Source organism: Epinephelus lanceolatus, chromosome 15 (genome assembly GCF_041903045.1).
Source record: "Epinephelus lanceolatus isolate andai-2023 chromosome 15, ASM4190304v1, whole genome shotgun sequence".
Lineage (NCBI taxonomy): Eukaryota > Metazoa > Chordata > Actinopteri > Perciformes > Serranidae > Epinephelus > Epinephelus lanceolatus.
In genome coordinates, this window is record NC_135748.1 from 32,197,228 (window position 1) to 32,211,342 (window position 14,115).

Sequence of the window (14,115 nt, forward strand, 5' to 3'; positions counted from 1 at the left end):
TCCTAGGCTTCTCCAGTCTGGATGTTTAAGTATCCTTGAGCAAGATACTGAACCCCAAATTGCTCCCAATGGCTGCTCCATCAGTGTGTGAGTGTGTTAAAAGCAGGTTAGCAGGTGACAACTTGTACGGTAGCTTCGGCCACCAGTGTGTGGTGTGTGTGTGTGTATGTGTTTGAATGGGTGAATGTGACTCATAGTGTAAAAAGCGCTTTGAGTGGTCAGATGACTAGAAAGGCACTACCATTTCACCATAATGTGTGTTATCACTCTATCACGACATAAATGTTTGTTTTCATTCATTCATTCATCTTCTAACCGCTTCATCCTCTTGAGGGTCGCGGGGGGGCTGGAGCCTATTCCAGATGACATCAGGCGAGAGGCAGGGTACACCCTGGACAGGTCGCCAGACTATCACAGGGCTGTGTTTGTTTTTAGTTACTAAAATCAAATAACAATTGACAACAACTACTACTCATGAAATGTTTATTTACAAAACGATTTTAAACTTTTTAAAATTACATCTACACAAACACACCATTAAATGGTGATGTAAGATCATGTAAGATAATGTAATGTGTCACACACTTCTAATTGCCATGTGTGAACATCGACAAATACGTTCCCTGTGAAAGTTTCTTTCAATTAAATTAAATCAAATTACATTTTTTAAGTAGAAAAATGCCAAAAAAGGTACAATGTGTAGGACTTAGGGGGATATATTGGCAGAAATGTAACATAGTAAGTAAGTTTTTTTAGTGTATGATCACCTGAAAGTAAGAATCATTACATTAACGGAACAAACTCATTTTAGTTCACGGACCACATACATCCCAACTTGATCTAAAGTTGGCCGGACCTGTAACAGCATTACAAAATAACCTTTAAACATCTCATTTACTCACATGGGAGTAAACTGTGATTTTGTTGGGGACTATTTTCAGCTAGGGATGAATACATGTTTCTGTTGGCACTTTTGGCAGCGCCAAGTCAAACAATGCTGCATCGCTTTGCCTTTCCATTGTCAGTTAAAACATGTTGAGCCACACTCGAGATGGACCGTCTTCAGGGTCCAGCCAAAAGCGCGCTTGACCGCCTCTAAGTGGTTCGCAGTGACGTCTCGCCAACTGTAGCAAACCCCTGACGACCGACCTTCTCCCTCAAAGTCACCATCAAACAAGCATGTGCTGTGACACTCAACTGATGTCTGAACAAAGTAAGACAAGGCTGAATCTCTGTGGTTTGGAGTTTGGCTTATCTCCTGCGTCCTGTTTGTACTCCAGATATCTGCTTTATTTTACTGTTTCATGTTCGCTACCAGCTGGACAGAATTCCTGGTAAGTTACTGCTGATGAAATCCTACCATTATTATATTATTATTTTGCTCCTCAACAATTAAAGCTTTTACCTAACAAAATAACAGGGACTTTTATTGTGAAGAATCAATAGTAAATCAAATGTGTTTATCACCAAACTAGTGGAACTTTATTAGCAGCTTTTCTTCAATAGAAACAACTCTGTTAATACCACAGAGAGGAAGAGCAAAGCAGAGACAGCCACAGGCTCTTACTGCACCTCTGCAAACAGCTCACTTCCAACAGATCAACTCCTTTACCTGCGGAGAACACTCACTACAAAATAATGGGGGACTTTAGCCGTGGAGCTGCCCACTGCTTCTCAGCGTCATCACTCAGGACAAGCCGTCATCAGCTTAAGACACACCTTCACTTAGCACTGTTGTAATGGAGACGCAAATCCCTGCCACGCTGGGCTGACATGCCGAGTCACACCGAGACAGCCAAGCAGACGTGTGGAAAAACAGCATAGGTGCTGTGGCCAGTATTTGTGTCAGCAGGTGCACCTGGCATTGGCTCAAAATAAACTACAGTGCCCACGTTTATGGTAATGAAGGAACATGTCACACAGTGTAACAGTGTGGTTTATTGATGTGTTCTTTGGGATGATAATGGAGCTCTGTGGCACAGAGGAATGATCCAGATCAGGTTTTGACTACACATGCCATATTTTTCTGTTCGATCAGTTCATTGATAGTTCATGTGATTTATTAACAATAAGAAAAATATAGAAGAACACCAGTTCTTGTGCAGCTGCTTGTGTTTAGAGATTCAAGCTTCTTTTGCTAAATTAAAAAAGGTTTGTAATAGCAGTAGTGTTTCAGGCATTATATCCCCAAAGTCATTACAAGATTTGAGATGATAATCAGTGCTCACCAGAAGCCCTCTCCGCAGAAATGAATTCATGTTTCACCACCTTGTGGCTGACCTCTCTTGTGTCTCCGGCTTCACGGAAATAAACGTGGTGTGACCCTCAGCTCTGCATTTCTGTTACGCTTCCTTCCACCACAGAAACACTGCTATTTTAAAACCCCGAGCAGCCGCCTCACAGGTGGGTCCGCAGCTTACTAGCTTAGCCTGAAATGCCAGAGATGTGTGCTATGGGGAGGCAGAGGGACAGGGCAGCTGTCCAGATCAGTCAGACGCTGGACATTCAGGGAATGTGCAAGCCAGTTACTTGCAGAGGGGTGGAGTGGAGTCAGGGTTCAGCTGCTGGGGTGGGGGGGGGGGTGACACCACGAGAGACGTGTACACACAAACATACACACAACACCTGCAGAGCTCAAACTGAGAGCTTTGGAGGAAAATTAAGGAGCACCAGGAGTATTTTGTCTTTTTGGGCTAAATCCAAGTGAAGGTCAGTGACACATTCAGATGCTCATTATAGCTCGCCCTTCCTGCCCTCCCCACACTCTTAAAAAGACCGTCATCCCAAAAATGTGTCACACAAACGCCTCAGAGAGGACACAGCCTGTTTACTATGCACACACTCACCTGCGAGGGCCTTGATGCGCGAGCGCTCAAACAGCCTGGCGGAGCTGTTGTCATTGTCCAGCTCCTCGTCGGTGACATCGAAACGGGTGTTGATGCGGCTGTACTGCTGTGTGATCTCCGCATTGTCAAAGTCCGTGGTGGAAGTCATGGCGGTAGCCAGTGTGGCAAGCGGGTGAGGGGACGGCAAGCGGCGTCCTCAGGTGAACTGGGTGTGTAGGGGAATAAATGGAGGGGATGAAATGATATGATGGACCTCAAATAAAGGAGGTAGTCTGAAACAGAGAGGAAAGACAGACAGCAGAGGTGAGATTATGAGTGATTATGATGACAAATTTAACATTTACATTTTCATAGATTCTGAATGTTTCAAGTAATGGAGAAAGAGCGGATGTCATTTTAAGAATTTATGTCAGACACACATTATTATTTCCAGCTGTATTCTTATGTGTCTTAAAGGGACAGTTCACCCCAAAATATTTTGAAAAAAACATATTTTCCTTTAACCTGTAGTGCTATTTATCAATCTAGATAGCTTTAGTGCGAGTTGCTGAGTGTTGGAGATATCAGCCGTAGAGATGTCTGCTTTCTCTCTAATATCCTCCTGAGATTTCAGCTTCTGTTTGGTCTGCATTTTTAATGTCTCCTAGCTATTTGGGATCCGTCAGACCTGATAAGTATAAAAAACTAAATGTTGTCTTTGAATGGGAAGTTGTTTTGGAGAGAAACAGTGATGTCGTCATATGGGGATGATGGGTTTATCTTAATAATCACAAGTGTGTGATAAAGTATTAAACTGTTCACCTTCACCAACATTGTTGTGGAAAAACTAAATTACAAATAATGCAACTTATCTAAAAGTCTTGTGATTTGTTCATTTAGAAACTCTGCATGAATTTTCCTTGATCCATTCTCGGAGCTAGGAATGTCCTTTTGTCTGTAGGAACAGTCTGTCACACCTAATTGGTCCCAATGTCCTCAGACGAGACAATAATTAAGTCCCAGTGTACTCAAATGAGACGATTATAGAAGCTTGTTAGCTTGTTGCTAAAATTGGCCAACTTTGTTGCCATCTCGAACTACAAACAAGTTTCAGCCATAAAACGTGATCAGGTTTTGGACCTTGCTCACTTTTGTGTCGGGATCGGCTGCAGACTGACTTGGCAAAGATGGCTGCCATCTTGTTTTTACATGGATTAGTGTATTGTGCTTTTGCTACCACTAGATGAACCAAAACAATGTCCACAAACGAGGACAACAGATCTAAGTTAAGCAGAATGTAGTAAAAGGTGCAGCAAACCCAGAATGTGATGTCCTCATATGAGCATGCAGGGTCTCAGGAGGATATAATGGAACTAGATGGCACTCAGTTTGTGGTGCTCAAAGCGGCAAAAAAAAATAAGTTTGAAAAACTCAACAGCAATGTGTCTTTCCAGAAATCATGACCTGGTTACTCAAGATAATTCACAGACCTTGTTGTGAGCAGTTTCATGTAGGAACTATTTTCTTTCCACCGAACTACACCCTCCCAACCGTATCACCACGCAGAAGGAAGTGTGCATCTACTCATGCACGAGAGGCATGCTCCTTACAGCTTTTCCTGCCTAGCTGTATTTCAGTTTGTATTTTGATGTTAAGCTTCAGTTTATTAACCCCACTGGGGAGGGACAGCATCTATACCTGGCATGAGAATGTCATTTTGACAATTTGTAGAAATCTATGTGATCTCAGATGTGGTACAGGTACATTTTTACCCGCCTATCAAAGCTTTTAAATTGGCCCCACAGTGCCCCTCTCACATTCTCCATTTTGTGCGTGTCACTTTGCTCAACCGTCGGTGTGTCTGTGTATTCTTCATGTGGAATGGCGGGTTGAAGGGTAACAGCTCAGATAGCTCTATCTGGGAGCAGCATAGCTCTCTTATCGTGTCACACAGGGGGAGGGTAACCCCCTCTGTACCACAGAACATGACGAAACCAGTTTCTTTTGAATGATGCAGCCAACTTAGTTTGAACTGCGCATGTTTGTGTGTGTTTTCGTTGGTGGGTGTTTTTTTGAAAATAAGCATGTGAGGTGAAATGAGGAGTGGAGTACAACTTGTGTTGATACTGTAGCACACAGAGATGGAGGAAAAGGGACATGACAGTGTCCTCATGTGGCACTGACGAAGTACAACAGCCGCTGAAAACCACATATTTTTTATACCAGAGATTTGAGGGATGACATTTAACTACAGTTGGAGATAAGCCAAACAATGTGCGTTTATTCTACTGTATATCTACAGAGGTGGAAAATCACTAATATTAGAATATTTGTATTAGAATTATAGTGGAGTACAACGTAGCAGAAGACAGAAATACTCAAGTAAAGTACAGGTGCCTCATAACTGTACTTAAAGGATTATTTCGCATGCCTCCTCCGTGAATGGAGAATCCCAAAACTGACCACATTCAACAACAGCAACTATATCAAAACATGTGTTAACGATGTTAGATGTTAGATGTTAACGTATGCTCAGTGATTCCCAAACACATGCATTTACACTAAAACCTTACTATTTAAAACCCTTCTGTATAAACAGCGTAGGTGTGCCACTCATCAACGCATGAGACTGTCACAGGCTCACTCCAAACTCATCAAATGCAGACGCTTGGTCAGTGACCCGTAACATCAATATATGACACGCTAGGTACCGCGAGTGTTGCCGGGGAGAGGGACATCCTCAGCAATGCAAGGGTAGTGCTTTGCTCAGCTTGCTGCCCCCACGACTGGGGGTTCGGATCCACAATACGATATTATCACGATACAATATTATTGTGATTTTAAATACTGTACCACTAATAATAATAATGATGACTCTCTTAAGGACACAAAGAAAGGTCCACAGCTAAATATGTTGCAATATGCTGAGTATTGCGCTAAAATATATTACAATATATTACCTTTTTTGAACTGTAAATCATGTACACAAAGAAAAACTTTTTCATCATCTGTTTTTTTTTTGTTTTTTGCAGCAGTGGACTGAAAAAGCAATTGATTATATTACTCTAGCAGGCTACCTTAAGTTTAATTTGTAATATTAATAATTCATATAATTCATTAAAAATCAGTACATGGCATTGTGTAACAATACGATATTGCCTCACAAAAATGTTGTGATACTTTGCTGTATCGATGTTTTCCCCCACCTCTACCCACAACCCGGAACAGGATAAGTGGTTAAAAATGGATGGATGGATAGGTACCCTTCCTGCTTCAGTTTTTGAGGTTTAAGGATAACGTGTCAACTTATGCTCGTTACATGCATCATCTCTTTTCAAAATATACCTCCTTTTTCACAGAAAATGTGCAGTCTCTGCTCGTTAAATGCGTGCAGTCTTTTTCAGGATAAAGTTATTCCGTACGTTCAGAAAAAACAAACCGTTTTTAGGTTTACTTTCTTTGGTTAAGGCCACAAAAGAACGTGATTACATTCAGACAAAAAAACATCATGGTTTGGCTCAAAATAAGTATGCTTCTTACTAATATAACATCATGTGTGATATACATCATGAGAATAGTATGCTAAACGTATTAGCACATTGTGTCGTTATTAAAACAACTCAGAGGCTACAAACAACAGTCTCCCGGGTGAAAGTCCAGAGTTGGTTTGACCCACCCACCTCAACTCTAACGAACTTGATGCAGACTTTCCTGCTCCTTTTGCTACAGTAGCTGCCCAGAGCATCAACTGCTACTAACGGCGCCTCTGTGTCGCAATGTCTAACACTGATGAACCACTGGCCAAACGTTGGTGTTTGACAAGACAGGAGTTGGACTGAGTTGGTTTTAAATCGTAATGTGTTAGCGAAAATGCATGTGTTTGGGAGGTACTGAGGATATGACTGGATAAATATGACTTGGATTATACTGCACAAGTTGTGTGAGACTGTTAAGAGATGTTTTGATATAGTTTTGCTGTTGTTAAACACAGCTCCCCTTTTACTCCACTTACTCCTCCACTGTGGATGTAACAGGATGTAACGGATGTAAAAATGATCATTTTGTGGGTAAAGAATTGGAGTAAATGTACTTAGTTACTTTCTATCACTGCTGACATGACCTTACTGGTCCCTTTTTACTGAAGAGGCCCTCACACATTGATGCACAATGATGGCGCCCTACAAGTCTCCCTCCTCCTCCTGCTCAGTATCAGTCTTGTGCAGAGGGCTCTTATCAGGATGCTCCACCCACCACTAGGGATCCCCTTATCACCTCACACACAACCTGGACACCAACACAGTCACACTGCACAAACCCCTCTTTACACGCCGTACAAACCCGTATCCACAAACCGTCAGCTGTTTACAAAAACCTATAAGACTCTAATCGTGTCGAAGGAGCTGACTGACTGCTCGCCTCCAAACACAAACTGCAGCAAATTAAGAGTGTGAGCCGGGACTCAGTGAGACTGCAGCAGGCTCCATTTAGAGCTGCATTGAAGGCAGGCTGGCCTCTCACTTATAGACAGTCCTGTGACAGAGAGTTCACCGCCTGCCACCGCCAGTGTGTGTCTGTCAATAGGGAGGTGTCCTCTCGTGGTGTCCTTGAGCAGGAGACAGAGCTCTTTATATACCTCACTCACAGCAGGTCACCCTGTCAGCTATAAGTTACGCTAAAAAAAAAGAAAAAAAGATGAAATCAGTATAATTAGAGTGCTGTGCAGGAGTATGCAAATGCCTACAGTAATTAGTGCACATGCAGATGTCTAAAAACCAGTATTCATCACTGTAACTACAGTTTGGACGACAGCTGAAACTTACAGTTGTTTTTATAACTGACTAACCTGCAGCTCCAGATTAAACTTCCAGTCGTACAGAATGACATCTGGCTCTGATGAAAAGGCCAAAGCATGAGTCTGGGCCAGATCTCTTCGGGCCACACCAAATATTGCCAACTGTGGCTCTGGGTCTGTAGTTTTATTACACATGAACGAAAATGTCTCAAAAATCATGTCCCAAAATTGTCCCATCCTCGGGCATGCCCAAAATGAGTTGAAGATGATCATAAATAGACGACCGCAGAGTAGCCACACTGTGGTAAAACAAAATAACGAATGCTCATTTGGACCTATTAATAATGTTAATTATGTTATTGTTCGTTAATTTAGACTTAATAGGCTGCTCAACACACATTCTCACTCTGACCTCGTCACAAATTGACAGTTGGTCATGGACCTCCCACGTCCAGATACGACGTGCAAGGTATCCTGGGTGCGTTGGTTGTTGACGTTCTGGGACACCGTGTCAAGTTCTGCCTGTTACATGCATTGTCTTCTTTCAAAATACACTTCTGTTTTCACAGGAAATTTACCGTTTACATACAGTCTCTTTCAAAATAAAAGCACTACATTGGTTCAAAGACACCACTTCACGTTGTTTTTCGTCCAACAACTAAAGCACATGGTTGGGTTTAGGAAAAAAGAACAGGGTTTGGCCTTAGAATGTTATGGGGTACGAACACTGCTCTCCAAGGTGAAATAAGTGTTTGTTGGACTCATCCACCAACCCTTACACCCACCCTACTTGGATAACTTTCATCCTTGTCCCACCTTTTCCCCCTGATGCCGCCAAGCAGCATTAACTATAACAGCAACCGGCTGTGTATCATGGTGACAACAAAGGACGTTTTTTTTTGTCTGTGCTTGACGCCCCAAGTCACTGCCCAAGCGCCTGATCTCGACGACTATCTTCATAATAAGGCTCAAATGTGGCTCAAAGTTGTCTCTATTGACAGTAAAGGTTGCCGACCCCAGGACTAATCTGTCAGTTAGTTTTAACTTATAGCTAACGAGTAGCCGACTGATTGATTAGCTGATCAGCAGAAACTCATTCTGTGATAACTGATTAATTGTTTTAATCACGCACAACACATCACATATCATATTTTCTAGGGCATTTTTTGCCTTTAATGGACAGGACAGGTAAGTTTGAAGGGGGAGAGAGAGGGGGGATGACATGCAGCAAAGGGCCACAGGCTGGACTCGAACCGGGCCGCTGCGGCAACAGCCTTGTACATGGGGCGCCTGCTCTACCCACTAAGCCACCAACGCCCCCGCATCATATTTTCTGCTCTTAAATGGACACTATTATTGTTGTTTTTTTGTTGTTGCAATCAAACATATTTTGCTATCAGTAGTTTGTTATCACTTTTTGAATAACCTTGTGAGAATGTTATCAGGTGCAGGCTTCAAATACACCATCTGGATGTTTTTTTCCTCTCCCTGCACTGTATTTCGCTAGTCAGTTTTCTTGCCTTTTTTGTGTTTTAATTGTGCAAAAAAAAAACAACAACTATAAACTATAATCAATTTTAAAGCAAAAATGCCAAAAAGAATTGCTGGTTCCGGCTTCTAAACATTAAAATTTTATTTTCTTCTCTCTTTCTTTGTCTTAAGTGAAATTAAATTAAATGTCTCAGTTCTGAACTGTTGGTTAGACAAAATAAGAAACTTTACGACTTCATCTGTAGTCGCAGAAAATTCTGATTGGTCTGATGATTTTTCACAAATATCTTTTTTGACATTTTGTAGACATTTAATGATAATTGCCTGCAGCTGCAGCCCTAATTAATTGACTAATTTGTCACTGTAAGATGTCAAATAATGATTAAAAAGTTGTTTGCTATGTCTAATTAACAATCCAAAATTAAATTATAAGCAATTTGAAGTTATATCAGGCAGAAAAAGCTGCAAATCCTCCCATCTAGCAGGCTTTAAACTTGTTAAATGACTCCTTTTAGATGATAAATCAATGATCAGCATTCTAACAATTATATTTTGGCATATAATAATGAATTGATTCAGCACTAAAATGTCTGAATTCACCGAAGCTAACATCATTAACACATAAACGATGTAATCTTTCTATAATCATTGTCACCACTATGAGGTATTGGATACACATTCGATATGAGGTTGACACAAATAAACTTTTAAGTTATTATTGGCTGTTAGGACAAATTACATAACACTTCGGCAGCGCCCTCATATTGCTTTCTATCACCTTTAGATTAAGACCTCAGCACACGGCCCAGTATTTCATCATTTTTCTGGCTGCACATCGTGAGCCGGTGACTAAGAGGCGCTGGATAATTTCTCAAAAGCAGTATAAATGTCAAGAGGGATGATTAAAATGTCGGCTGGAATTTCTCCAGATATTCAAGTGCTGCTTGACCTCAGAAAAAAAACATGTTAACATTTCTTTTTTATCAAAGCGCAACATGAGTTTTGATATCTGTGGATTCAGCTCTGCATGTAAAGTTTTGTGGAAATTGTTAAAAGGTGCGAATGAGATTTGTACTCTCAAGACTTGCTGAGTTTGACATAAACAAAACAACTGCTTGTTTCTAAAGGTGTGAAATAAACTTTTTCATAATAACCTTTCCGCTGTTTGTGATTTTTAATTGACTGCGCCAGCTTCCCTCCTCTGTTGCTGCTGCAAAACTACATGGTAAACAAATATGTACGACGTAAACATCAAATCAGAACCTGAGATGAATAATAACTCTGAAACTCCCAGCTGTAAGTAAGCAGCATGCACTCTGAGGAGCACAACACATTAGCTGGCTGGGAGCATGCACATTATTCTGAGTCAGATGGAGAGGATGAAATAAGAGATGGGGTGTGGTCATGATGTGTGACCTACAGTGTGTGTGTGAAACTGTAGCAGCAGCAGCAACTGGACTGAGGAGACGGAGGCCTGTGGTCCGGCGGAGGGTAAATCTGAGACATAAACACAAAGTGGACAGAGATCAATATGGAGGGAGAGGACGAGGAGAAGAGGAGGGAGGACAGAGTGACCACCAAAATCTGCAGCTCTAAAATCGTCATCAAACTGCCGATAACAACATTAAACTATTACTAATGTACTTTAACAAGATATAAGGACAAACATGGAGGGAAACTGAGCATAAAAACACTCTGATTAGCATAATCCATACTGTACATTGATTCTGTGCACAAGCTGTGAGAGAAAGTTCCTTTGTTGTGGTCAATATTGTTTTGACTGCAACAATAGTGAGCCTGGTTATAAGGGAATCGATAGTAAACTATTTCTGGAGTGTGTTTACACAAAAGTCCCAGCCCGTCCAGACATGGCGACACACACTCACACACACTTGTCCTTTTAAGGGGAATGAGGGGGAACGTCTCTTTTGCTCAGGGAACATTTTATTTCTTTGTTTTTTCAGAAGCCACCGCACTGTTTCCGATCAAGGAGGGAAGAAGCTTGGATAGGTGCTTTAAGATAGAAAAGGAGAGGAAATGTGCAGTTGCGGGAAGTGCCCGGGCTGAGGTTAACACATTTACTCAACTCCTGAAGCTAAGAAACAAATCTGAGGTACCTGTTCTTGAGTATGACCATTTTATGCTAAATTATATTACTGAACAGGGGCCCAAGGTGTCAGGGCCCCCCGAAATGACACGTGCCAACCAGGAAGACACTCAAAGTGACCCCAGAGGGACACAAAAGACCACAAGGAGATGCAAAGAAACTGTAAAGAGACACAAAATAACTACAAAGAGAGATAAAACAATCACAAAGAGACACAAAGCAACTACAATGAGACAGAAGGTCACCTCAAGGAGATACAAAACAACTGCAAAAAGACACAAAAAGATGCACAATAAAAAAGAGGCAAAAGCTCCTCAAAGAGACACAAAACAACTACAACGAGAGGTAAAACAATCACAAAGAGACACAAAGTTTCCTCAGAGAGACACAAAACAACTACAACGAGACAGAAGGTCACCTCAAAGAGATACAAGAGACACAAAACTACAATAAAAAGAGGTAAAACCACCACAAACTCTAAGTGTGCTGCTCCCATATAGGAGAGGTGGTGGAGCCTTTTGCATATCTGTGTCCAGGGGCCAGCGTCTCATAATCCGTCCAGGGCTACTTCACAGATTAAGATTTTACATAAGAATCATATGGCAGGGTTATACAATATGAAGCACATGTACAGATTAGACTATCCCCAAAGTATATAAAATAGTACATAGTACATAGTAGTACAATACCACCATTTTAACTCTAGTTGCCATGGCCCTGCTGATACGATTGCTGGCCCCTCCACTGACCGCCCACCCCCCCACCCACCAGTGAAGCTTCAGGGGCTGTGGCGTGCTCATTTTTTAAGATAGAACGCAAAGTTAGGCTTCAACTTATGATTACTTTTGTTATTTATTAATGTGCCGGTAGTTATCATGATGCATTAACTAATTGTTTAGTCTATAAAATGTCAAACAAAGTGAGAAATGCTCATCACAATTTCCAGGAGCCCAAAGTGACGTCGTTAAATTGCTACTTCTGTCCAACCAGTCCAAACCCTCGACTCTTTACTTACTGTTGTAAATGACGAAGAAAAACAGAAACTAGAACTACAACATTTTGGAAATTTTAGCTTGAAAAATGACTAAAACAAATAACTGATTATCAAAATAGTTGGTGAGCTACTTTCTTTCAATCAACTAATTGATTTATCGACTAGACAACCCAAGGCGTCCATTGGTACCAACCATGTCATCCTATAGCCTGTCGGGAAAGGTGTTAAATAATGTTCCAAATTTTGGTTATTTTTATGGAGGGAACAACCGGCTCGGCCACTTTTACAGGGTTCCCTTGAACTCTCACCTCAAGATATCTAAATGAAAATGTGTTCTATGGGTGCCCACGAGCCGAACTTGAGAGTCGCCCACGAACTTGAGCAGGCTTGTTTGTAGTAAATGTTTTGTTCCTTCAAATCAATGTGCTCCTTTAAATTAAAGCTGTAAATTTGTTGTTAAGGGAAAGGACAACCAGTCAAACATCACCTAACATGTACAGATACACAACACATTAACAAAGGATTGTTAAGGAACTCTAAACGTTAACTTTAGTGGTATCAGTCTAGATAGATAGATAGATAGATAGATAGATAGACAGATAGACTTGTGATTCAAATCCACACTGTCAACAGTGCACATAAGAACAACATTTTGAATAAAATATGAATGTAACTATACATCAGCAGCAAAAGTGCTGGTGCAAATAATAAATATAAAAATAAATATTAAAAATATTGTTCTTAAATTGCATGTATACTATGATAAAATGACTTGATATCCAACTATGTTTTTTTGGTCTTTGGACAACATTTTTCAGAGGGCCCCATTTGGCCACCCCTATGAAAAATGTCTGCTTGCGCCACTGACGTCATTGTGCGCACTTCCAACTTCTCACTGCGTCTGCTTAAAGTCTACACTGACAGATAACACACTGATAACTCAAGATGTAGCTTCACTTTTTAAAGGCGGTTAGTTTTAATAGCAGAGCACATGTATTTAAAGTATTTAGTCTGGGAGCTTTTTGGAAACGACGTCACTCTTTAACATGGCAGCCTGGTCCAACAGGTGGCTCAGAGGAAACTTTTAACTCCACTACAAACAAGTGCAAACAGTGTTAGTGCAATGAGCGCCATTCAGTGACCCGCGACAAAAACTATTTTGGCCAAAGATCAATAATTTCATTTAACAATGGCGCAACTAGCTCTGCTTTCAGTTTCCACTTACTTGCTTCTGGATGTTGTCCTGTCCCAAAGTGTTTATGCTGAGTCTTCTCCCTGCCAATAAAGCAATTATAATCCCATTGAAGCAGCGGGGGTCCTGGTCAGAGTGGACGGAGGTCTCCACAGCGCGAGGAGGGCACGGTCCTGCACGGGGGGACGAGGGAAAGGGGCTGTAGGCGCCGCGCGCTCCACGGTCATTCCCGAAAGCCAGCGACTGACCCACCCTGCCGGGTTAAAAATAAAGTGGGCGCATCCAGTACATGATCTGTGCGCGCAGGGGACGGACATTCCTGACAAGAGCTGGTGACTCTAAATGGCAGAGACACTTCTGATCTCATGTACACCCCCCCTCACACATACACACACACACACTGCTCCACCCCGCCCCGCCCCGGCTCTAATCGCACACACAACACCCTCAGAGACCCTCTCAGAAATGTCACCTCCACTGCTGCCTCTGCGTGCCATTCACATGCAGCTCAGACAGCAGAGGTCTGGACATGGAGACAAGATCCTCACATTCCAAAGGATGTCCATCAGTGAAAACACCTGTCAGACACTCTAACAGCAGCACATTTATTGAAGTATTTTGAGGTATTTTACTTAAGTATTTCCATTTTATGCTACTTAGGGTGAGGTCAGGACACTTTTTGGCAAGAAAACCACCTAAAACTCTGAAGACTAC

General features: G+C 41.7%; 1 protein-coding gene across 2 annotated transcripts in view; it reads right to left on the reverse strand.

The window, feature by feature from the left end:
• The window catches only part of sptb (spectrin, beta, erythrocytic), a 78,965-nt gene extending 65,196 nt beyond the window's left edge, over nucleotides 1-13,769 (reverse strand). Inside the window, exons 1-3 of one of the 2 annotated variants that reach the window (XM_078175192.1) lie at nucleotides 13,435-13,769; nucleotides 10,529-10,605; nucleotides 2,847-3,118 (exon numbers count right to left, since the gene is read on the reverse strand). In XM_078175192.1, the coding sequence (XP_078031318.1) occupies nucleotides 2,847-2,994 (148 nt within the window). In that variant the 5' untranslated portion in view covers nucleotides 2,995-3,118; nucleotides 10,529-10,605; nucleotides 13,435-13,769. The remainder of the gene's footprint in view (nucleotides 1-2,846; nucleotides 3,119-10,528; nucleotides 10,606-13,434) is intronic. The other variant, XM_033643515.2, reaches the window with a different exon arrangement.
• Nucleotides 13,770-14,115: the final 346 nt, after the last annotated feature.